Source organism: Pleurodeles waltl, chromosome 1_2 (genome assembly GCF_031143425.1).
Source record: "Pleurodeles waltl isolate 20211129_DDA chromosome 1_2, aPleWal1.hap1.20221129, whole genome shotgun sequence".
Classification (NCBI taxonomy): domain Eukaryota; kingdom Metazoa; phylum Chordata; class Amphibia; order Caudata; family Salamandridae; genus Pleurodeles; species Pleurodeles waltl.
The window spans coordinates 1,299,351,811-1,299,377,018 of record NC_090437.1 but is presented as its reverse complement, the minus strand read 5'-3'; the positions used below and the strand labels follow the sequence as shown (position 1 = coordinate 1,299,377,018).

The 25,208-nt window shown below is 46.9% G+C and overlaps 1 protein-coding gene and 1 long non-coding RNA gene across 3 annotated transcripts in view; one reads left to right on the top strand and one right to left on the bottom strand.

Annotated features, from left to right (window-relative positions):
* Positions 1-25,208, bottom strand: part of LOC138250551 (uncharacterized) — a 235,957-nt gene that overhangs the window by 143,308 nt on the left and 67,441 nt on the right. For both annotated transcript variants that reach the window (XM_069205551.1, XM_069205541.1), the window contains exon 3: positions 10,035-10,175. In XM_069205551.1, the coding sequence (XP_069061652.1) occupies positions 10,035-10,175 (141 nt within the window). The remainder of the gene's footprint in view (positions 1-10,034; positions 10,176-25,208) is intronic.
* The window catches only part of LOC138250561 (uncharacterized), a 200,948-nt gene that overhangs the window by 109,733 nt on the left and 66,007 nt on the right, over positions 1-25,208 (top strand). The window lies entirely within an intron of this gene.

Here is a 25,208-nt window from a genome sequence, read left to right as displayed (position 1 = left end):
CACTCCTCTTCTAAGTGCCTGTTCCGGTACTTCTGCGGGTGTTGCCTGCTTCTTTGAGGGCTCCGTGACTTGCTGGGCGCCCCCTCTCTCTCCTCATCCAAGTGGCAACATCCTGGTCCCTCCTGGGCAGCAGCAGCATCCAAAAACCCTAACTGCGACCCTTGCAGCTAGCAAGGCTTGTTCGCGGTCTTTCCGCGTGGGAACACCTCTGCAAGCTTCTTCACGACGTGGGACATCCATCCTCCAAAGGGGAAGTTCCTAGACCTCTTCGTTCTTGCAAAACACCAAGCTTCTTCCATCCGGTGGCAGCTTCTTTACACCCTCAGCTGGCATTTCCTGGGCTCCTGCCCACTCTCGACACTGTTGCGACTCTTGGACTTGGTCCCCTTGTCTTACAGGTACGGAAATCCACTGTTGTTGCATTGCTGGTGTTGGTTTTCCTTGCAGAATCCCCCTATCACGACCTCTGTGCTCTCTGGGGGTTGTAGGTGCACTTTACACCTACCTTACAGGGTCTTGGGGTGGGCTATTTTTCTAACCCTCACTGTTTTCTTACAGTCCCAGCGACCCTCTACAAGCTCACACAGGTTTGGGGTCCATTCGTGGTTCACATTCCACTTTTGGAGTATATGGTTTGTGTTGCCCCTATACCTGTGTGCTCCTATTGCAATCTATTGTAACTTTACACTGCTTGCATTACTTCCTTTTGCTATTACTGCATATTTTTGGTATTGTGTACATATATCTTGTGTATATTTGGCATCCTCATACTGAGGGTACTCACTGAGATACTTTTGGCATATTGTCATAAAAATAAAGTACCTTTATTTTTAGTATATCTGTGTATTGTGTTTTCTTATGATATTGTGCATATGACACCAGTGGTATAGTAGGAGCTTTGCATGTCTCCTAATTCAGCCTAAGCTGCTCTGCTATAGCTACCTTCTATCAGCCTAAGCTGCTAGAAACACCTCTTCTACACTAATAAGGGATAACTGGACCTGGCACAAGGTGTAAGTACCTCTGGTACCCACTACAAGCCTGGCCAGCCTCCTACACTGTCCAGTGCCGAAAACGACAGAGGAGATCCCGGAGCCAGGCTTCATGGCACCGGCTCACCAGACCCTCAGCCACCCAATCCGAAGAGGGGAAGAAACTAGCGCTTCAAGCTGCAGCCTCCTTGACAGACCCTGACCTTTCAGATGGGAAGGGGGCCGGAACAGACGAGATCATGACTCAGATGGATTCCCAAGCAAGTGCACCAGAGGATCTTCCCCGAGTGACACCACAGACATCCGATGATCTCATTTATATTGATTACATGGACCTACACCGGGCTGCTGCTGATCTCACAGAGTATAGTTATAGGAAGATGGGCCGGACTGAGCAATGATGCCCCAATAGATGCCGCACCCCTACCACCCCCCCCACACACACACACTTCTTCCTGCCTCTTCGTTCTGGTAGAAGCGGTATTGTATGACACTCATCATGGTTATTGTGTTTTGTTTGGGCAGCCAGACGGTTCTGGACTGTCCTTGGGAGGGGAGTTGGGACCTTGTTTAATGATTATGTCCTTAGTGATCTACAGTGAATCTATCTTTATCGATATGCAGAAAACTGTAGGGGTAAAGGAGCTGCTGAGGGACAGAATCCTTGAGGAGGATGGCATAGCACCACACAATACTGGTACCATTAAATGCACTTAATGTGATTACCTGGAACGTGCGGGGATTGGGTTCAATGCCTGAGCGGCACAAAATCTTGTCATATCTGAAACGTCGCAGAGTCCATATTGCTATGTTGCAAGAAACGCATCTCACACAGAGGATGAACGCCTCTGCTGGCGTTGGAGGGGGCTGCTATTTAGCACCATCTATTCGTCCTACCCCTGGGGTGCGATGATCTGGAACAGGGCGGGGGTACCCCTAGTAGCAACAAAGGTGGTCATAGATGACGGAGGGCGGTTTGTTTTGGTGGGAGGGCATTTGTATGGTAGACCACTCGTGTTGGGATCGATCTATGCCCCTAAATCCGACCAGGTGACCTATCTCCATACCCTATCCGCATACATGGCTAATTTTCAAGGGGGGAGCATACCTCATTTGGTGGTGGGTGGGGGGGGGGGGGACTCTTCCCCACCAGTGCAAGGGGCCATGTTGATTAGGGATGCTGCGGACTGTGCGCTTGGTTGTCTAATTGGACCTTGGAAGATGTGTGGTGCACACAACACCCAGAACTCCGGGAATATTCGTATTATTCCCGTATACATCAGGTGCATACTAGAATTGATAGGTTTGTATGCAGTGGACCGATTAGTGGACAGATAAGCCATTCAGAGTACTTAGGCCGCACATTCTCTGACCACAGCCCACTACTGTTACATATACAGGTGGCAGAGGCACGACCCCCTATCCCGATGTGGCGCCTACAGATGTCTGCGCTGGAGGATACCAGTTTTAAGGAGGCACTGTCTACGATGGTGGTGGAGTTCATTGCAGGAGCAAAAGGCACAGCAACACAGAGGGGGGTGGAATGGGAGGCCCCCAAGGTGGGGGTGCGGGCCACTGTATGGACCAGACGGCAGGCATTAGGCGAGCATTAGAGAGGGACCTCTTGCACCTTGAAGACCGATTACACGCCTGGGATAATGAACAGGGCCGCCGCCCTGAGGCTCACTGCCAGCTGCTGGAGGCCAGGGAGGAAGACCCAGTAGCTCTCGAGAAGCTTAGATGCCATGACCATGTGGGATATTCTCAGGGTACATGGAGGAGGGGGGAGAGGGGGGGGGGGCGGCAGCGGCTGCTAGCCTGGTTGGTTCGTCCCCACACGGCAGGGACCCCAATTACTGGGATTACACTGTCTGACGGCTCTTTAATCCATGATCCCCCCCAGTATAAATGCAGTGTTCTGTGATTATTACTTAGCTCTGTATGCCCACACGGAGACTCCGCTACCGGACACACTGGGTGACTTATTGGCTAACCTGCAGGTGATGACCCTCAGTGAGGAAAACACTGCACTGCTGGGTACAGATGTGACGGAAGATACGGTAAAATTGGCTATTTCGGACCTAGCCCCCTGGGACAGATGGCCTTTCCCCAGAGTTTTAAAAATTGACAGCAAATACCTTCTACCCCAGGTTAGTAGCGGTATATGCGGAAGCCTATGAGCGTGGCCTTCTCCCTGTGACACTGAGGGAGGCGTTGGTGGTACCCCTCCCTAAGACTAAAGGACCCGCATTCGGGGGTAAAAGACTTCTGGCCTCTCTCCATGCTCAATACAGATTTTCAAATTCTGAGTAAGGTGCTAGCTACCAGACTTGTCGTACATGCAGAACCTGATCCAGGATGATAAATGCAGGTTTATACCTTACAGAAACACCTCCCCAAATCTCCGCAGATTGTACACAGTATTATATAGTCCCCCACACCCGACGGATTCGGGCGCAGTAGTTGTGCCTTTCACCCAGGCTTCTCACACATTCAAATATCTTGGATATACCACGACCTAGTTAATCTACGGGAGGGCACTCTGTGCAAAGCAATACGATCCCTCTGAGCGGGGTTGGTTGCTGGTGCTCCCTCAACTTACCACATGGGTACACGAAGTCACACACTGGGCTGGGATGGAAGAGAGGACTTTAAGGAGAGAATCAAAGGGGCTTCAACACCAAAACATAGCACATCTCTGGGCAAAGATCATGGAAGAGTTGGAGGCAATTGACCTCCCTGATGACACACATACAGAGTCTTGCGCCGAAGGAGGTCAGGGGTAGGACCCTATTATATTTAACACTCAGATATGTTGGAGGCTCATGAGCCTCACGGATCCATCCTAGGGCTCCCATACCAGCAGCGACTGATAGATTACCATTACCCAAATATTGTTGTAGAATAGTAGGACACAAGATAGGAGGATGCGGTTAACCAAATGCAGTGTTTCTAAAGACTGAATGATTTTCCAAGATTGCCGTTGTGCTGAAACCACTGCCTGTGGAGGCACCCCTGAAGGGTGCTCATGTGTCATTGTGCATGGGTGACCAATAGAATGCAGGAAGCAATCAGACCAAGGAGACATAAGACCTTCTTGGCTGGAACCATCGCTCCATTCTGAAACATCAGGATGATAGCTTGAATGTCTTGAATCCTCTGCAGAGGAGGATAGGCACAATTCACTGCAGTGTCCAGTACTGCCCTATAAACAGGGTGAGCTGACGGGGCTCCAGGTGAGACGTGGCACATTTATGGAAAAGCCCAGGTTGTACAACAACTGAGTTGTCAATTGCAAGTGATGCAACACCAACTCTGGAGACTTGGCTCTGAGCAGCCAATCATCCAGGTACGGGAATACTGGTATTCCCCACTGTCTGAGATGTGCTGCAACCACGGCCATCTCCTTCGTGAAGACTCAAGGAGCAGAAGTAAGACCAAAACAGAAGAACAGCATACTTCCTGTGCGACTGCAAAATGGGGATGTGAAAATGCGCATCCTGCAAATCGATTGAAACCATCCAGTCTTCTTTGTCCAGAGCATAAGCATCTGTGCTACGGTAAGCATTCTGAATTTTTCCTGCTTGAGGAACCAATTCAAAACTCTGAGGTCTAGGATTAGACGTAAACGACCATCCTTTTGTGGGATCAGGAAATATCGTGAGTAACATCCTACACCCCGTTCCTGCTCCGGAACCAACTCCGCTGAGCCTTTTAAAAGCAGGGTTTAGAATTTCTGTTGGACTAACAGAAAATGTTCTTCAAAACAAACGTTGAGGAGGAAAAGGAAGGGGAACCCTTTAAAGAATAGGGCATATCCATTTTCTACAATACCCAATAGTGTGATGTAATGGACCTTTGCTTTTACAAAAAATGAACCAACCTCCCTCCCACGGGCATAGCATGTTCGAAGATGGCAGAACTAGGGCTGCTTTCCTGAGACATTGTCCGCCTTCTGTAGCTTCTATAGATGGGATTCAACTGCTGCTGTTGCTGATATTGTTGCCTTCCTCTAAAGGAAAAGGATCTTCTGAATTCTCTGAACTTTCAAAACTGTCTATCATCTTTCGGCTGCAATCGCAGGCGCAAAGATCTTGCTGTTGCCTTACTCTTTGCACCTTCCCAAAGCAGAGTCCGCTTTAGCACCAAACAATTTTGACACATCAAATGGAAGGTCCAACAAGGTTGTTTGCACAGCAGGAGAAAAACAAGACCCTCTTAACCAAGCATGCTTCTGGTAAACAAGTGAGGACCCCATTGCTCAAGGTAAAGAGTCAGCAGTATCCAGACCTGAAGAATGACCTGACCCGCAGCAGCATTCCCATCATTCAAAAGTACAGCAAAATGGCCTTGGAAATCATCTGGCAATCTTGGAACCATCAGTTTAGCAGGGTCCATCAAAGCTCGCTGACATTGCATTTGTACATTTTAAGGCCATACTGCATGAAGAGAACACCTTCTTTGCTGAATGTTCAATCCTTTTTTACCATCAGCAGTGGAAGTAGGAAACGACCCAGGAGTCAACCTTGAAGAACACAAGGCCTCCACAACCAAACTCTCAGGCATGGGATGTGAAGTTAAAAGCAATGGGTCCAGCCCCTCAAAATCAGGGTCCAATTGAATTATCTTCCCCTCTTCCAGATCGCCTCTATCAAAGGCATACTGATCATCCCCTAAAAGTTTCTGTACTTTTTTCCTATATCTCTATTTTGACTTCAACACAGGCAATGGTGCCAGAAACTCCAATTTCAGCACAGGAGACTTGAACAAATGAACAGATGGTGCTGAATAAACAGATGGTGTTGGAGTTAAATTACATGATGGAGTTAAGCCGACGCCAAACAGGGCCTAGCCGGTGCTGGGAAACTGTTCAATCAGCGAAATCAACCGCCTTGGCGCTGAATGAGGCCAGGACACCTAGACATTGGTACAAACAACAACAAGAATGGACCTTACTGGTACAATGCCAGGAATCCACACAACATTTAAGACAGCAGACCCATGGGGCCCTCAGGCACACCAGATGGAGTCAATGCCCTTACAAAGATACTATACATACATGTAAGGAACTTGAGGGATCCATCCCTGGAGCTGAAAATGCTGGATAACTCTGCACCTGTGAAGGAGGAGTAGGCATCACAGAAGGCACAGGTACTTCTGGCTCCAGATCCAGGTGGTGAAGTCTGAGCCAAATCCGCACTTCAAGAGAGATGTCGGAGAGGGCTCCTGAGATCGAGGAGACACCTCACATCTTTCTAGTCGTTTTGGAGATTCCTGATGTTGGAGAATCATCCTTCAATGAGCACGTTACTCCTTCTTGTGTTTTCTCTTTGATGACTTCGAAGAGTGGGGCGCTGGCGACTTCAACAGAGGCTGAGACTTCCCATTACTTCTTTCTTCATGTTTGGCCTTGGACATAAACAGCTTAGCCTCATGCTTCTTTAACGCCTTTGAGTTCATCTTTGGACATGACAAATAGGTCTCAACGTCATGATCTAAACTCAAGCACCAAAGGCAATCGTTGAGTGGGTCAGTAAATGCCATCGGACCTTCGCTTTCCCTGCACGGCTTAAAGTCTGACTTTCTTGAAGGAGACATTTTATCTACAATAGAGTAGCTACTTTGGAGAATAAACTGTGAAAGAAAGTCTACAATGTAAACCTGCAACTACCAGAAAACTATTACATGTCGAAGGCGTGGAAAAAAGGGAATCGACATCAGCACACCTATGAGGGCTTCTTATGGCTCCAATGATATCAGAATGAGTCGCGTGCGGAGCCATGGCTTTATGACCTCCTCATCAACATGGAGAGGTACGAAGAAAAGTCTTGTGGAATGCTTGCGCACTGGGATATTCAAAAGGTGAGGAATAGGAACGCTTAAACTAAGTGGCCTGCTCCAACGCGGACTACAATTATAACGGACAGAAGTGCAGAACGTGCAGTGTCCTCACTAAGGGGCCCGGCAAGAGGGCAGAGATCATGGAGAAACAGCAATCTCCAAGAATAAAAACAAGAGAAATTAGAAAACAGCCAGCTAAGGGGACTTTATAACAATACATTACTCGTCTCACAGGAAAAAACTCAAAGTAAAAGGCTCATAGCAAAAATGGCTTAATAAAGCAAACTAAAATTATGTCTAATTAACCAGGACACTGCGAAAGAGGCCTGGTCTGACAGGTACCAAGGGGCTCAAAGGTCTGCTAAATGATCGTATTGCAGATGTGAACTACACCCACAGTAGGTTTACCAAAAGCAAGAAAATAAAAATAAAGAACCAACAGATCACGGTTTAGAAACACACAAAAACAAGCATTTGCAATGCAATGGATCTCGCATTTGCTCAAGTTAGAGCTATTAGCGTTGTAAACGCCTAACCGGATTTTTCTTGCCACAAATTGAAAATGAAAAGTTAAACAGTTTTACATAAGCGAGCCGATTCAAAGCGCCACAGCCACCATGAGCACCAGCGTGAAGGAGACACACAAAAGGAAAAATAAGTTTGCTCTCAGTCAAACATATCGGCAAAAGTACAATTAGCCATGTAATAGGGTCGATATCCAAGGTGGTAACCAAGCCGCCCAAGGAGGGACAAACAAATCGTTTACCAATAACAGACATTTCTGAAGGGCAATCCAATGAATGAGCGATAGTGATGGGTGTGAGGTGGGCGTGGCTAAAAGCCCAAATAGATAACACGTTGGAAAAGCAGCACTTGCGCGCTGCAATGCTTAACCTAAAAACAGCAATATGTTAGCAGATGCCAGTGTTATACTGCCAGTCAGTACATTAATTCATGAACGCAGTGAAATTATGCCACTCCTCCATGGAGATGAGTTCAAACTTGACAGTCACACTTATCAATCACTTGCATTCCATGAGGTGTAGGAGACGTCTCTGCATCTTGTTGACTGCTGGACCTTCTTATTCACCTGCCATTTAATGTTATCTGCGGTGCAACATAAACGGTGCAGTTTCTGTGCAGCATCCAATGCGGCTCCTATGTTGCCCAATTCTGATCTTCACTTGCGGAGACATTTGTCCAATATAGATTAGATTGGATGGGCACCGTATACGATATATCGCATTGCAAGACAAACAATTTGTGTGATGTTGAAGGAGAATTGTAAGTTCCTATGTTTGAAAACACTGTGAATAGACAAACTACACAGTTTCTGCACTGAAAGAGGCCCTTAATGATATTTAGACCCCAATCAGCTAGAATGTCACCCTGAGGTTTGTGTATGCTTGAAACAAAACGTACTAAATGAGCTTTAATATTCTTTTATTTTCAGTATGAAAATAGTGGAAGTTCAGAAACACCCATCTATGTTTCTGATAACAGGACAGTATTTTCTGATGATGTTCACAATTTTGTTAGTGTCAGGGAACAAAAGTGGTCACACAAACAAGTTCGGCCAAAGATGGATTTTCTTTGCTTTGTAGAATTACATCTCTTGGACTGTACCAAGCTTGTTTCATAGGTCTTTGCACAAGACATCTAGGGTACTCTCTTTCTTTAATTTCCCACTTAGAATAGCTGCGTCCTTTAAAAAAAAATATATAATAATAATAATCACAATTTCTACAGAGTCTCAGAAACTGTCCAAAGGGAAGGCCATCTGTGAGATGAAAACTTTTATATAGCAGGAGTTTATTATGCTCTGAGAGTTTCCTATACAATGTAACAATCAGTTTGCTATCCTGTTTGATTAGAAAGTCCAAGAATGGTATACTGTGGCAGTCGCTGGTGTAAATAAATTTGAGATTTGGTTGAACAGTGTTCAGATATTGCACAGAGGGCCCTAGCATAGTATCAGAGCCTGACCAGATCATGAAAATGTAATTTATATATATTTTCCAACAAAGTATGTTGCCAGAAAAAGGACTGTGTTTAGTAAAGACAAACTGAGTCTCAAGACCGGTTGTGAGCAAAAATGGCACCCACTGATATCCTGGAGCACGGCTGGCAGCAATCCGTCCCATAAAGGAAATAGTTGGTGGTGGGGGCGGGGGCAATCTCTAGTAGTTCCACAATTAACTCAGAGAGTACTTCTAGAAAGAAGACCGTAACAGCTGATCGGGCCGCTCTGCTTAAAACAATCCCATTTTGAGCTTTGCTGCCCTGACGAGCACGCTCCCATAGCAAAGTACTGCATAACCTAAAGTGCACCATCACAATACATGTGTAAGCGATCGAGTGGGAGCCCTTTTCAATTTACTATTTACAGTTTAGACTTCTGCAACCAATCAGTATTCTTATCTGTTCACCCAGGCATTGCCCCATGAGTATAAAGCTTATTTCTTGGCGCACAATTTGGTAGTACTTTTGAAATTACAAATAGGGACCTTGTCCTCTTGGGCTTTCCAGTTTTGTTCTGAGAAATCAGTATATTTGCTCCCCATCATTCTTCATTCCATAATTATAAGTATACTTCATTATTCAAATTGACTCAATTATTTCAAAATTTTTGCTATTAGTCCCCATGTCATGATAAATCCTGAAGAGACCCTCCTATCCTCGCGAGGGTCGAAAAGCTGGTAACACTTTTACACTATGACAGTCAAAACACTGTCATTTTTACTTGGTAGTCCTGGACTCTATGATAAAGATATTATTTATGGAATGGATGTCTATTAAACCAATATTCCTGTATCATACTTACTGTTTTCAAGTTTTTGGTTATGGTATTTCATTTGGGGTAATGTGCACCTTTCACTGCGTCTTGTTTTTCTTACCTAAAATCATATGTGGTTCAATATGCAAAAAATACTGGCACAATTTGTAATATTTGGAGCATACTGGCTCTTTCCTGAATAAGTACCAGTCATTTTGCTGTTTTTATTCAAAAATTGTTAAAATTAGTTCCATTTGTATGCCTGTGTAAGCCTTGTTGAAAGTTTAACAAGGAACACCTGTTACGGTACCCAATTTTCCCTCATGGTTTTACACAGAGCAGGACAAAATCTGAAAACAAAACAGCACATAGCTCACAATTTCAAGGGCAAAATAAACCAATATTTAGTAATAAAGTCAACTTACCTCATTTGTACGGAACAAAATCAGCATGTCAGTAACTCTGCCAAATTGGCCACAAACTTCGTGTACATCCTGACCAGAGTATCGACTATTTGGCAATCCAAACATATGAATGATTTTTTTAAGATTTGTTTTGCTTTTTAACTGTAGGAAGGAATGAAAACTGAGTTATTTTTTGTGAATCCACCATTAAAAAAAAAAAAAAAAAATTATTTTTAGATGCGGCAAAGTAAAACCAGTATAATTAAATCCAGTGTATATTGATTAAACAGCACTATGTTCTAAAAGCATAGGAAAAAAAAATATATATATATATATATCAATTCACTTTTTAGACAAGCATCTGCTGAGGAGATAACACACTATACGATGTGAATAAAGATGCGGAAAGCAACAGAAGATTGAAAAGTACCTGAAAATGCCTTTTGCTTTGTTTACATTTCTGCGCAACACCAAACGACATTTCAGCTCTCAAGTACTTTCAACATGAGTACCTTGACATAGAGGGATATTCACAAACTGCATTTTGTAGTAAGCTTTGTAGTACTACAAAAAGTATTACAAATACTAGTCACAAGCTTATGTGCAGAGTTTACGCCTCCACCTCTCCTAAAGTTGCATATTGACGTCTCTGCCTCGAATGTGGCATCTCAGCAAAAGTAGCTATATGTTTTAGTAGTGAATGTGGGAGACTGTGCAGTTGGGCCCGAGATCTCCTTATGGTAAAGGATAGAGAAACTTTTTAAACTTTATATATTTGTATGCAAAAGAAAAGTGTAAATTAATTTCATATATTTATTTTAAATGGAGTATAAAAAAAACATTTTTTTTTTTAAAATGGTAAAGCACCATTAACTTAATTTTGAACTACATGTACGATAAAAAAAATAATGAAACTTATGGTTTCTGAAGTCCCGAAGTTTAAAAAAGTTATTATGTATTATTTATATAAAAATTATTGTAACAAATGTTAATTAACTGCAAAAAAGGCATTAAAATGTTTTAATTAAAGATAAGTACTATTTGCTTATATTATTTTAATAGTGATTTCAAACGTGATGAACAGTCAACACTGTGCAGCTTGTGAAGTCAAGACGTCTCCCCAGGTGATGATGGAAGTGTGTAAGGAAATGCCTCCTTGGCATGGTTACCCCCTGACTTTTTGCCTTTGCTGATGCTAAGTTTTGATTTGAAAGTGTGCTGAGGCCTGCTAACCAGGCCCCAGCACCAGTGTTCTTTCCCTAACCTGTACCTTTGTTCTCACAATTGGCACACCCTGGCATCCAGGTACGTCCCTTGTAACTGGTACCCCTGGTACCAAGGGCCCTGATGCCAGGGAAGGTCTCTAAGGGCTGCAGCATAGCTTATGCCACCCTGGGGACCCCTCACTCAGCACAGAAACAGCTTGCCAGCTTGTGTGTGCTAGTGGGGATAAAAAGACTAAGTCGACATGGCACCCCCCTCAGGGTGCCATGTCAACCTCACACTGCCTACAGGTATAGATAAGTCACCCCTCTAGCAGGCCTTACAGCCCTAAGGCAGGGTGCACTATACCATAGGTGAGGGCATAAGTGCATGAGCACTATGCCCCTACAGTGTCTAAGCAAAACCTTAGACATTGTAAGTGCAGGGTAGCCATAAGAGTATATGGGCTGGGAGTCTGTTTTACACGAACTCCACAGCACCATAATGGCTACACTGAAAACTGTGAAGTTTGGTATCAAACTTCTCAGCACAATAAATGCACACTGATGCCAGTGTACATTTTATTGTAACATACACCCCAGAGGGCACCTTCGAGGTGCCCCCTGAAACCTTAATCGACTACCCGTGTAGGCTGACTGGTTTTAGCAGCCTGCCACACATCAGACATGTTGCTGGCCACATGGGGAGAGTGCCTTTGTCACTCTGTGGCTAGTAACAAAGCCTGTACTGGGTGGAGGTGCTTCACACCTCCCCCTGCAGGAACTTTAACACCTGGCGGTGAGCCTCAAAGGCTCACCCCCTTTGTTACAGCACCCCAGTGGCCACACTTTTGGCAGCAAGGCCGGAGGAGATAATGAGAAAAACAAGGAGGAGTCACTGGCCAGTCAGGACAGCCCCTAAGGTGTCCTGAGCTGAGGTGACACGGACTTTTAGAAATCCTCCATCTTGCAGATGGAGGATTCCCCCAATAGGGATAGGAATGTGCCCCCTCCCCTCAGGGAGGAGGCACAAAGAGGGTGTAGCCACCCTCAGGGCTAGTAGCCATTGGCTACTAACCCCCCAGACCTAAACACTTCCCTAAATTCTGTATTTAGGGGCTCTCCAGAACCTAGGAACTCAGATTCCTGCAACCTAAGAAGAAGAGGACTGCTGAACTGAAAACCTGCAGAGAAGACGGAGACACCAACTGCTTTGGCCCCAACTCTACCGGCCTGTCACCCCCACTTCTAAAGACACTGCTCCAGCGACGCGTTCCCAGGGTCCAGCAACCTCTGAAGCCTCAGAGGACTACTCTGCATCTAGAAGGACCAAGAACTCCAGAGGACAGCGGCTTTGTTCACCAAAGACTGCAACTTTGCAACAAAGAGGCAACTTTGAAACAACACACGTTTCCCGCCGGAAGCGTGAGACTTTGAACTCTGCACCCGACGCCCCCGGCTCGACTTGTGGAGAAACAACACATCAGGGAGGACTCCCCGGCGACTGCGAGACCGTGAGTAGCCAGAGTTGCCCCCCCTGAGCCCCCACAGCGACACCTGCAGAGGGAATCCCGAGGCTCCCCCTGACCGCGACTGCCTGACTCCCAGATCCCGACGCCTGGTAAAGACTCTGCACCCGCAGCCCCCAGGGCCTGAAAGATTGGAACTCCAGTGCAGGAGTGACCCCCAGGAGGCCCTCTCCCTTGCCCAGGTGTTGGCTACCCCGAGGAGCCCCCCCCTTGCCTGCATCGCTGAAGAGAACCCTTGGTCTCCCATTGATTTACATTGGAAACCCGACGTGTGTTTGCACACTGCACCCGGCCGCCCCCGTGCTGCTGAGGGTGTACTTTCTGTGCTAACTTGTGTCCCCCCCCCCTGTGCCCTACAAAACCCCCATGGTCTGCCCTCCGAAGACGCGGGTACTTACCTGCTGGCAGACTGGAACCCGGGTACCCCCTTCTCCATTGAATCCTATGCGTTTGGGCACCACTTTGACCTCTGCACCTGACCGGCCCCGAGCTGCTGGTGTGGTAACTTTGGGGTTACTCTGAACCCCCAACGGTGGGCTACTTTGGACCCAAACTTGAACCCCGTAGGTGGTTTGCTTACCTGCAAGAACTAACAAACTCTTACTCCCCCTAGGAACTGTGAAAATTGCAATGTCTAGTTTTAAAATAGCTATATGTGATTAATTTGAAAAGTATATATGCTATTGTGATTATTCAAAGTTCCTAAATTACTTACCTGCAATACCTTTCATTTGAAGTATTACATGTAAACTTTTAACCTGTGGTTCTTAAAATAAACTAAGAAAATATATTTTTCTATACAAAAACCTATTGGCCTGGAATTGTCTGTGTGTGTGTTCCTCATTTATTGCCTGTGTGTGTACAACAAATGCTTAACACTACTCCTCTGATAAGCCTACTGCTCGACCACACTACCACAAAATAGAGCATTAGTATGATCTCTTTTTGCCACTATCTTACCTCTAAGGGGAACCCTTGGACTCTGTGCATACTATTCCTTACTTTGAAATAGTGCATACAGAGCCAACTTCCTACAAAGTATCACTCCAAACCCCCCTGAACATCCCTCTTCCCCCCCCAATTGCTAATGTAAAAAAACTTTCGTTTTTATACAGTACCACAGATCCGTGGTGCGGTCCCAAAAAAATTATATATATATATATACATATATATATATATATATATATATATATATATATACATACATACATACACACACACACACACACACACACACACACACACACACACACACACACACACACACATATATAAAAATATATAAATATAACAAACAGCAGGCTCTTGCAGGGTTCCTGGGCAAGCATTTTATTTTGGGTAGGGAAACTACCTGAGTCCGATTTTCTTTTCAAGGGGGGAAACCATGCAACCACTCTCCCAAGCCACAATACCCTCCATCCCTAAGATATCGTATTGCCTAGAGGGGGTGTTGAGCCCCCTCCACAAGTCATCGTATGGCTCCACGAACCCCATTCCCTGGGGCACGATGGCATTCTCTGCCATCAAATTCAATTCCTTCCCAGCACACTTCTGGGCAGGTAACACAGCTTTACTCTGACTCGGGAAGCAGATAAAAAAAAAAGCAACAGAGCCAGCTCCCACCACACCCAGGGTGGGTGTTGGTTTTGAAGACAGCAGGGGCCTTGGGGCTTCCCATACAGTACATATAAGCATCAGAGACTTGACATTAAAGTTGGTGAACGGGTGCAACTGAGTATTAAGCCTTTTCAGGAGTGTTGGCCAACGGATCCAACTTAGCACAATTCCACTTTCCACCCTCCCTCCGAGGTTAAGAGATCTTGTCTCTATATCTCTTGCAGCCTCCCTCTTCTCCTTAGACCACCTCCTCCTCACATGCCCAGGGCAGCGTTCCATTGTCCCCATATCTTGTCACATTTCGCTGGCCAACCCCTACTTTGGTAGACCATACTTTTGGACCTACAGCACCAGTCCCAATCCACCCCCCAAACCCCCACCTTCGGTCTAAGGGATGATCCCCATGACCTAGCCACAACTCTGACACTCTTGCTGCTAACCTCTGCCACATGAGTTGGTTTTTTTTCCCCACATTTTCCCCAGGAATCGATAGGATCAGCCATCTGGGGTCCATCGGGACCGTGCCTCCTTTCACACCTGACATCTCATCCACCACTTCCCTCCACAACAACTGTATCTGTGGACAGGACCACAGTATGTGGTAAAGTGTCCCCGGCATCTCGCACCCTCTCACGCATAGATCCGACAGGGTGGGTCCCATCCGCTGCAATTGCACCTGGGAAAGATCAGACCTGTGCAGTATCCAAAGCTGCACCAGTCAGAAGCAGGTCCAAATTGCAATTTCTCTAGCGCTTTTCAAGACGTCAACCCATTCATTCTTATCCATGGGACCTACGTCCTCTTCCCATGCCACCCTCAGCCGCTCATTTGGATTAGGGGAGTTGTTGGTCAGTTTCCTATAAATTGTCGAGATTGCCTGCTCTGGCAGTGATTCTGTGAAGACCCTATCGTCCAGTAGTGTCATGTCTGATCTGCTCCCCCATGTCTATGTGGCTAATAAGCACGACGTAGTCACAAATATCTATATCTTTCCGCGTCTTGCAAGGCAAACTCAGTCTGCAGATCCTCAAAGGCTATCAACACGTTATTCCTCCGTACGTCTCCCATGCGTTCTATCCCAATCAAGGCCCATCTAGAGAACCCCTTCATTACACTCACTTCCTTCAAGTAGACTCCGGTCCAGAGTGGGGCAGGTGAAAACAACACCTCCCCCTCCCCAGGTAATAATTCGCTTCTCACCATGTTCGCACTACAGTCATGGTATGGGTCGGTAAGTCCAGGGACCCCCCACCGGCTGTACAGGGCTTTCTAATAGCCCGAAGTACCCATTGCTTCCCTATCCACCCTGTAGGCTGGCTCCGCGGGTTCCACAAAGGCCCACTCATTGATCACCACTAGCTGGGTCGCCCAGTAGTACATTTGTGCATCTGGAATGGTCAGCCCTCCCTCATAAGTCTCCCTCTGAAGCATCCTCAGCGCTATTCGGAAGGATCCCGCCCGCACATAACAGATCTACGGGTCTGATCGATTTTCTGAAAGACCCCTTTTGGAATCACCACAGGGATGTTTAGCCGGGGCAGGGTCATCATCTTGTATAGAGCTGCCCTGCCCATTAAAGTCAAACGTATTTGTCGCCAGTGTTCTACATCTCTCTCTAATCTTTCCACCTGCGGGGACAAGTTTTTCCGGTAGAATTCTTGCGGGTCTCTGGCCATGTATATCTCCAGGTATTTAAAACCATTGGGCGCCACTGGAATTTGGGCGTGGGGAAGCAGAGTAGGTATCCCCCCCACTAAAAGGTATAGCAGGGACTTATCCCAGTTAGTACTATACCCGGAGTGTTCTCTGAAGACACAGAAGATTTGTGGTAGCCTGTCTACGGAGAGAACTGTGTGCGTGACATAGTGAAATACGTTCTTCCCACCCTCCCCCACCCGGTATTCCCCGAACCAGTGGGTGCTGTTGGATTCAAGCTGCAAGCGATTCTAGGGCCAGCGCAAATAGTAAAGGGGAAAGTGGGCATCCTTGTCTTGTTCCCCTCTGCAGTTCAAAGGTGCAGGAAATTTCCCTATTTACTCTCACCCTCACCAGTGGTTTCTGGTAGAGCAGCTTGACCCATGCAAAAAACTGCAGGCCAAATCCCAGCCTGTGAAGTGTTGCACACATGTATCCCCAACTCCAGGCTGTCAAATGCCTTTTTGGCATCTAGAGCTAACAGGGTTGCCTGGGTGCCCCCCTGCGACTGTCATATGGATCAGTCCGTACAGTCGACTAATGTTAAGCCAGGTGCTTCTACAGGGCATAAAACCTGATTGATCAGGATGGACTATGGCGGTGATCACCGTTTGCAACCAGGGGCACAACACCTTGGCTAGTACCTTTGCCTCCAAGTTCAAGAAGGATATAGGCCTATACAATGATCATTGTGTGGCCAGCTTCCCTTCCTTAGGTATGACCACTATAGTTGCTGTCCTCTGATCTTCCGGCAGTTGCTGGGTATTAAGTGCCTCGTGATACATTTCGGTAAAATGTGGGTCCACCCTACTTTTCAGCCCTTTATACAGCTCGACTGGGAGCACGTTTGGGCCAGCTACCTTTCCGGATTGTAATGATCCGATTGCAGTCAGATCCCCTTCCAGTGACTCCCTTTCTTCTTCAGTGAGGAACACCAGGGTCACGTCTTTAAGCAAATCGTCAGTGTCTTCGTCTTTAACCCCTTCCCCACCAGGGACGTAATGGTTACGTCCATGGCAGCGCCCGTGTGGCGCCATGGACGTAACCATTACGTCCTGGGACTGGCAGTCGGGGGAAGCGCTAGCGCTTCCCCCGAGGGCCGCCCCCCAACACCCCCAGGCCAGGGCTGAAAGGGGAATCCCTTCCCCTTTCACGCCCACCCCCCATGACGTCAGCGCGCGATTGCGCGCTGATTTCATGGAAAGGGGGAAAGACGCGCTGGAAGCCATTTGCTTCCAGCGCGTCTAAGGGAGAAGGTGAGTTTTTCACCTTCGTGCGGTGTGGGGGTGCTCCGAGAGAGGCATCGAGGGAAAGGAAAGGGTTTTCCTTTCCCTCGATGTCTCTTTGAGCATTCCTGCTGCCCGATCGCGATGCGATCGGGCAGCAGGAATGCCCACTAGACACCAGGGATTTGTCTTTTGAATGCATACTAGTGTAGGGGAGCGACCCCTTGGGCAAGGGTCGCTTCCCTTTGGGGGCACATGTATTTTACGTCGTTTCTGCCCCCCCTGGGGGCAGATTGGCCCTATTTTTAGGCCGATCTGCCCCCAAGGGGGGCAGAAAGCCACTAGACACCAGGGATTTTATTGTTGATTTGTATTTTTTGTGTTGGGGGCGGCCCCTTGGGCAAGGGTCGCCCCCAGGGGCCCTCATGTATTTTTGGGCAGTTCTGCCCCCCTTGGGGGCAGAGAGGCCTATTTTTTTTAGGCCTTTCTGCCCCCAAGGGGGGCAGAATCCCAATAGCGCCAGAAATAGTATGTATGTATGTGTGCTTTGTGTTGGGGGGTGGCCCCTTGGGCAAGGGTCGCTCCCCCCAAGGGCGCAATGTATTTATTGTCGTTTCTGCCCCCCTTGGGGGCAGATTGGCCCTATTTTTAGGCCGATCTGCCCCCAAGGGGGGCAGAAAGCCACTAGACACCAGGGATTTTATTGTTGATTTTTATTTTTTGTGTTGGGGGGTGGCCCCTTGGGCAAGGGTCGCCCCCAGGGGCCCACATGTATTTTTGGGCAGTTCTGCCCCCCTTGGGGGCAGAGAGGCCTATTTTTTTTAGGCCTTTCTGCCCCCAAGGGGGGCAGAATCCCAATAGCGCCAGAAAGATATGTTTGTATGTGTGCTTTGTGTTGGGGGGTGGCCCCTTGGGCAAGGGTCGCTCCCCCCGGGGGCGCAATGTATTTATCGTCGTTTCTGCCCCCCTTGGGGGCAGATTGGCCCTATTTTTACACCGATCTGCCCCCAAGGGGGGCAGAAAGCCACTAGACACCAGGGATTTTATTGTTGGTTTTTTTTTTTTGTGTTGGGGGGCGGCCCCTTGGGCAAGGGTCGCCCCCAGGGGCCCACATGTATTTTTGGGCAGTTCTGCCCCCCTTGGGGGCAGATATGCCTATTTTTTAGGCCTTTCTGTCCCCAAGGGGGGCAGAATCCCCATAGCGCCAGGGATACTATGTGTGTGTGTGTGTGCTTTGTGTGGGGGTGTGGCCCCTTGGGCAAGGGTCACCCCCCCCCCAAAGGGTGCAATGTAATCTGGGCGATTTCTGCCCCCTCCCCTTGGGGGTAAATTGGCCTATTTTTTTTTAGGCCCATCTTCCCCCAAGCAGAGAAGACTAGACACAAGGGAAAATGAAAAAATGGTTAGTGGCGGAGTGTTTGTCAACTGGCGAAGTATTTGCTTTTATGATAATAACAGTTTTTCTCCTTTTTGTTTTAGTTCAAAGCTTTTGCTGACTTTGCTGTGGCTTGTTGCAGTTTTGGCAGTAGTTGTCCTGCGGTTTGCATAGTTGCATGTTTTAGGTAAGTAAATAAATTTACTCCAAGTGAGTATTGTTGCAATGCATGAATGACATGTTTGTAGGTGGTGTACTGAATGCAGGATTGTGTGTGAAATTGTCCTTAGAGTTATGCACAATGATTATTGTGTTGTCTTATGTCTAATTTGCTTTTTTTTTTTCTCTTTTTAGTGGGATATCGTTGGTGATTGCTGTGGCTGTGCAGAGTAGTTACTGGTGAGTCAAGCTTTTTCAGGCAAGTGAGCAGTATAGTTTTTGAGTTTATAATTCTTAGTGATAAACCTATACTTTGTTACTTATCTTACACAGTGCTGGTTGTTGGTGGTGTATTTGTCCAGTTAATTTTTGTAGGAAGGATCATGGCCAGCCGTAGGATGACCGCTCAGCAGGTTGTTAGTGTGCTTTTTGAGTCATTTTCTGACCATGAATATGAGACTGACTCTGCATCTGAGGCAGAGGAGGAAGTGCAGGATTCTGGAAGTGAATTTTCTGTCAGAGATGAATCATCTGATGATGAAGCCACTCTCAGTGCTGATGAAGGGCCTGTTTTAGAGGAGGACAGTGAGATGCCAATGGTGCAGGAGCCAGCGGCTGAAAGGCTTCCCATTGGAAGACCGGACGCATGGGTTGCACCAAACATGGAGCAGCCACAGTTGCCTGCGTTTACTGGTTTTCCAGGGTGTCGAGTTAATACGGAAAACTTTTTGCCCGTCAACTTTTTTGAGTTGTTTATGGACGATATATTTTTGGAAGAGATTGTTGAGCAGACTAATTTGTATGCAGAGCAGTTTTTGAGGGACAACGCTGCCAGACTTAGGCCACACTCTAGAGCTAGCCGGTGGATTCCCACAAATCTGGAAGAGTTGAAAAAGTTCTTGGGTTTAACTTTTTTGATGGGGCTGATAAGGAAGCCGTCGCTGTCTTCATATTGGTCTACTAGTCCCTTGATGGCAACTGCTATATTTCCTGCCATCATGAGTCGTAACCGGTATGAGCTTCTTCTTCGGATGTTGCATTTTGTAGATAATGCTTTAGCCTTGCCACGAGATCATCCTGATTCTGACCGTCTTTTTAAGATTAGACCTGTCCTTGATCATTTGGTAGATCGGTTTTCAGAGATCTATGTTCCAGGGAAAGAAATATCTGTAGATGAGTCTTTGGTCCTGTTCAAGGGTCGTTTGGTTTTTAGGCAGTACATTCCTAGCAAGAGGGCACGGTATGGAATTAAATTGTATATGCTGTCAGAAAGTAGTACAGGATATGTTTATAATTTCCGGGTCTACACTGGTAGGGATTCCAATATTGACCCCCCTGGTTGTCCTCCCACTTTTGGAGTTAGTGAGAAAATTGTGTGGGAACTTGGTAGACGACTGTTTAACAAAGGTCACCATTTATATGTAGATAACTTCTACACTGGAGTTCGGTTGTTCAAGGAGTTGTTCAGAGTGGACACTGTTGCTTGTGGCACAATCCGCTCTAATCGGAAAGGCTATCCAAAAGAGCTTGTCTGTAAAAAACTTGAGAAGGGACAGTGCAGTGCCTTGCGGAATGATGAGCTGCTAGCTCTGAAATTTGTAGACAAGAGGGATGTATACATGCTAAGCACCATCCATGATGAGAGTACTTCACCTGTGGCTGTTTGGGGTCAGGTTGCCGAAGTGCGCAAACCTGTGTGCATCTTAGACTATAATAAGCACATGGGTGGTGTTGATAGAGTAGATCAGAGGTTAGAACCTTACACTGCTGCTCGTAAGTCTTATGTGTGGTATAAGAAATTAGCGCTTCACTTGTTCCACTTGGCAACTTTTAATGCTTTTGTTGTGTTTAAGGATAGTTCTCCAGAGTCAAGGATGACATTTGTGAAATTTCAGGAGTCTATCATAGCTAGCCTTGTTGTGCTGGAACAGGCAAGAGTTCCTAGAGAAGCAGTGGTGGAGGATGTGGCTAGATTGAAAGATCGTCACTTTGCTGAGCACATTCCTCCCACGGCCAAAAAAAACTTTCCTGCTAAGAGATGTAGAGTCTGTGCTCGAAGAGGTATCAGGAAGGAGACTAGGATGTACTGCCCTGATTGTCCTTCAAAGCCTGGGCTGTGTGTGGGTGGCTGTTTCAGGAGCTACCACACACAGAAGAATTATTGGGAAATTCCGTGAGCGTAAACTGGTGTTTTATATTTTTATATGTTCGGTTTCACGGTTGGCATTAGTCATGTATTCAGTTAGAGCTTTTGTGTTTGTAGTTTTGTACTAATTTATGATTAGTGGTTTCTTTGTTGTTTAAAAACAAAAAAAAGGGGATCGCATGTGTAGAGTGGCGCTTGGCTGGCGGCGTGGGTGTGGTGGCGCTTGGCTGGCGGTGTGTGGGGGGTGGCGCTTGGCTGGCGGTGTGTGTGGGGTGGCGCTGGGCTGGCGGTGTGTGTGGGGTGGCGCTGGGCTGGCGGTGTGTGTGGGGTGGCGCTGGGCTGGCGGTGTGTGTGGGGTGGCGCTGGGCTGGCGGTGTGTGTGGGTGGCGCTGGGCTGGCGGTGTGTGTGGGGTGGCGCTGGGCTGGCGGTGTGTGTGGGGTGGCGCTTGGCTGGTGGTGTGGGTGGGGTGGCGCTTGGCTGGTGGGGTGGCGCTTGGCTGGCAGTGCCGGCCAAACGCCAGTCCACACACTCATCAGCTGGTGTGATTGCTGTATCAGGCATGTGGGCGTATGAAAGTGATGGGCCCTTGACTGGCGCTGTCTGTGGATGAGAGTCTTGTAATGTGCTGGGCCCGTGGCTGGCGGCGTGAATGGTCTAGTGCATGTCATGTATGAAAGGTGTGTGAATGGACTGTAAAGCGGTTGGTGCCTTGTCGTGGCTTTACAGCTCACGAGCTGTGAGTCATTGGTTCAGTTTTTTGGCCTTTCAGTTATTACCAGTGCATTTCACTTTTGTGAAATCTCTTGTTAATAAAATTTGATCTACTGAACCATCACTCACCCTCGTGCCAAATCCAACCAGTATGTGTGGTACAAATGACAAAACCTGCTCCGCTGTAATCAGGCGTCGCAGCACACTTGAGACACGCTAGGTGCCTCGGGTGGGACCCCGATGATGAAGCATGCCACCAACTTGGTTGGTGGGTGAGGGGTCTTCTTCACATAACCTAAGTGTGTTTCTTTTCACAATTTTAGTGTTTGGCACATCACGGACGTATGTGCACACATCAAAGTGATATATTCCAAAAATACCTGTGTTTGGGGGGGGGAGGGCCCACCTATGTTTTTGGTCCTGGGTGCGGCCGTCATGTAGGGAAACCTACAAAACCCAGAAACTTTTTAAAACTAGGCACCCGAAGGAGTCTAGGGAGGTGTGGCTTGTGTGGCTCCCCCAACATTTTCTTACCCAGACTCCTCTGTAAACCTCAAAATTTGCATAAAAAAGCATATTTTCCTGATTTTTCTTAGTAGGATCACCGCTCCAGCACAAAATTCCTACTCCCCAGTTTTCCCCTCAGTCTCCCAAGTAAAATGACACCTCACTTATGTGGGTCCCCAAAGCAGAGTCTGTCTAAAGATGTATAAAAGAATATGCCCTTATAAACTTGCTGTGCTATCCCTTCTATCCCTTCAGGTTTTGGGCCTTATTCTGTTGCAGGCACCTGGCCCACCCACACAAGTGAGGTATCATTTTTATCGGGAGACTTGGGGGAACGCTGGGTGGAAGGAAATTTGTGGCTCCTCTCAGATTCCAGAACTTTCTGCCACAGGAATGTGAGGAACATGTGTTTTTTTAGCCAAATTTTGAGGTTTGCAAAGGATTCTGGGTAACAGAACCTGGTCCGAGCCCCGCAAGTCACCCCTCCTTGGATTCCCCTAGGTCTCTAGTTTTCAGAAATGCACAGGTTTGGTAGGTTTCCCTAGGTGCCGGCTGAGCTAGAGGCCAAAATCTACAGGTAGGCACTTCGCAAAAAACACCTCTGTTTTTTTCCAAAATTTAGGATGTGTCCACGTTGCGCTTTGGGGTGTTTCCTGTCGCCGGCGCTAGGCCTACCCACGCAAGTGAGGTATCCTTTTTAATCGGGAGACTTGGGGGAACGCTGGGTGGAAGGAAATTTGTAGCTCCTCTCAGATTCCAGAACTTTCTGCCACAGAAATGTGAGGAACATGTGTTTTTTTAGCCAAATTTTGAGGTTTGCAAAGGATTCTGGGTAACAGAACCTGGTCTGAGCCCCGCAAGTCACCCCTCCTTGGATTCCCCTAGGTCTCTAGTTTTCAGAAATGCACAGGTTTGGTAGGTTTCCCTAGGTGCCGGCTGAGCTAGAGGTCAAAATCTACAGGTAGGCACTTCGCAAAAAACACCTCTGTTTTTTTCCAAAATTTAGGATGTGTCCACGTTGCGCTTTGGGGTGTTTCCTGTCGCCGGCGCTAGGCCTACCCACGCAAGTGAGGTATCATTTTTATCGGGAGACTTGGGGGAACGCTGGGTGGAAGGAAATTTGTAGCTCCTCTCAGATTCCAGAACTTTCTGCCACAGAAATGTGAGGAACATGTGTTTTTTTAGCCAAATTTTGAGGTTTGCAAAGGATTCTGGGTAACAGAACCTGGTCCGAGCCCCGCAAGTCACCCCTCCTTGGATTCCCCTAGGTCTCTAGTTTTCAGAAATGCACAGGTTTGGTAGGTTTCCCTAGGTGCCGGCTGAGCTAGAGGCCAAAATCTACAGGTAGGCTCTTCGCAAAAAACACCTCCGTTTTTTTCCAAAATTTAGGATGTGTCCACGTTGCGCTTTGGGGTGTTTCCTGTCACCGGCGCTAGGCCTACCCACACAAGTGAGGTATCATTTTTATCAGTAGACTTGGGGGAACATAGATTAGCAAAACAAGTGCTATTGCCCCTTGTCTTTCTCTACATTTTTTCCTTCCAAATATAGGAGAGTGTGTAAAAAAGACATCTATTTGAGAAATTCCCTATAATTCACATGCTTGTATGGTCACCCCGGAATTCAGAGATGTGCAAATAACCACTGCTCCTCAGCACCTTATCTTGTGCCCTTTTTGGAAATGCAAAGGTTTTCTTGATAGCAATTTTTTACTCTTTATATTTCAGCAAATGAATTGCTGTATACCCGGTATAGAATGAAAACGCACTGCAGGGTGCAGCTCATTTATTGGCTCTGGGTTCCTCGGGTTCTTGATGAACCTACAAGCCCTATATATCCCCGCAACCAGAGGAGTCTACCAGACGTAACGGTATATTGCTTTCCATAATCTGACATTGCAGGGAAAAGTTACAGAGTAAAACGTAGAGAAAAATTGATGTTTTTTTCACCTCAATTTCAATATTTTTCTCTTTCAGCTGTTATTTTCTGTAGGAAACCCTTGTAGGATCTACACAAATGACCCCTTGCTGAATTCAGAATTTTCTCTACTTTTCAGAAATGGTTAGGTTTCTGGGATCCAGCATTGGTTTCATGCCCATTCCTGTCACTGACTGGAAGGAGGCTGAAAGCACAAAAAATTGCAAAAATGGGGTATGCCCCAGTAAAATGCCAAAATTGTGTTGAAAAATTGGGTTTTCTGATTCAAGTCTGCCTGTTCCTGAAAGCTAGGAAGCTGCTGAGTTTAGCACTACAAACCCTTTGTTGATGCCATTTTCAGGGGGAAATCCACAAGCCTTCTTCTGCAGCCACTTTTTCCATTTTTTTTTTAAAAAAAAACTAAATTTTCACTGTATTTTGGCCAATTTCTTGGCCTCCTTCAAGGGAACCCACAAAGTCTGGGTACCTCTAGAATCCCTAGGATGTTGGAAAAAAAGGACGCAAATTTGGCTTGGTTAGCTTATGTGGACAAAAAGTTATGAGGGCCTAAGCACGAACTGCCCCAAATAGGCAAAAAAAGGCCTGGCACAGGAGGGGGAAAAGGCCTGGCAGCGAAGGGGTTAAGGGTATTCGTAGCATATAGCGTTTACCAGTAGTAGGCAAAGGCCTCCGCTATTTCTGGGCTCGACCATCTGGACCTTCCCATCTCGTCCACTATCTCACTTACTCCCTTTTGTTTTTGGTCTGTTTTGTCTAATCATGCTAGCAGTTTGCTCACTTGATCTCCAATATCGTATAGCCTTCTCTGTCTCACCTGGGCATATTTCCTGACCTCGTCTCTAGCCAGATCACGTAGCTCTGCCTGCTTCGCTAGTAATTGCCGGCGGAGCTCCTCCAACCTATTCCGAGACAGTTGAGCCTCTAGCACTCCTACTTCCTTCTTTAGTGCCTTGATTTGTAGCCTTTTCTCCTCTTTCTTAGTCCCCATCAGTGCCTGAGCCTGTCCACAAAGGACTTCCTTAAAGGCCTCTGTAGGAAAATGCCACTATTGGCATGGTTAACCCCTGACTTTTTGCCTTTTGTTGATGC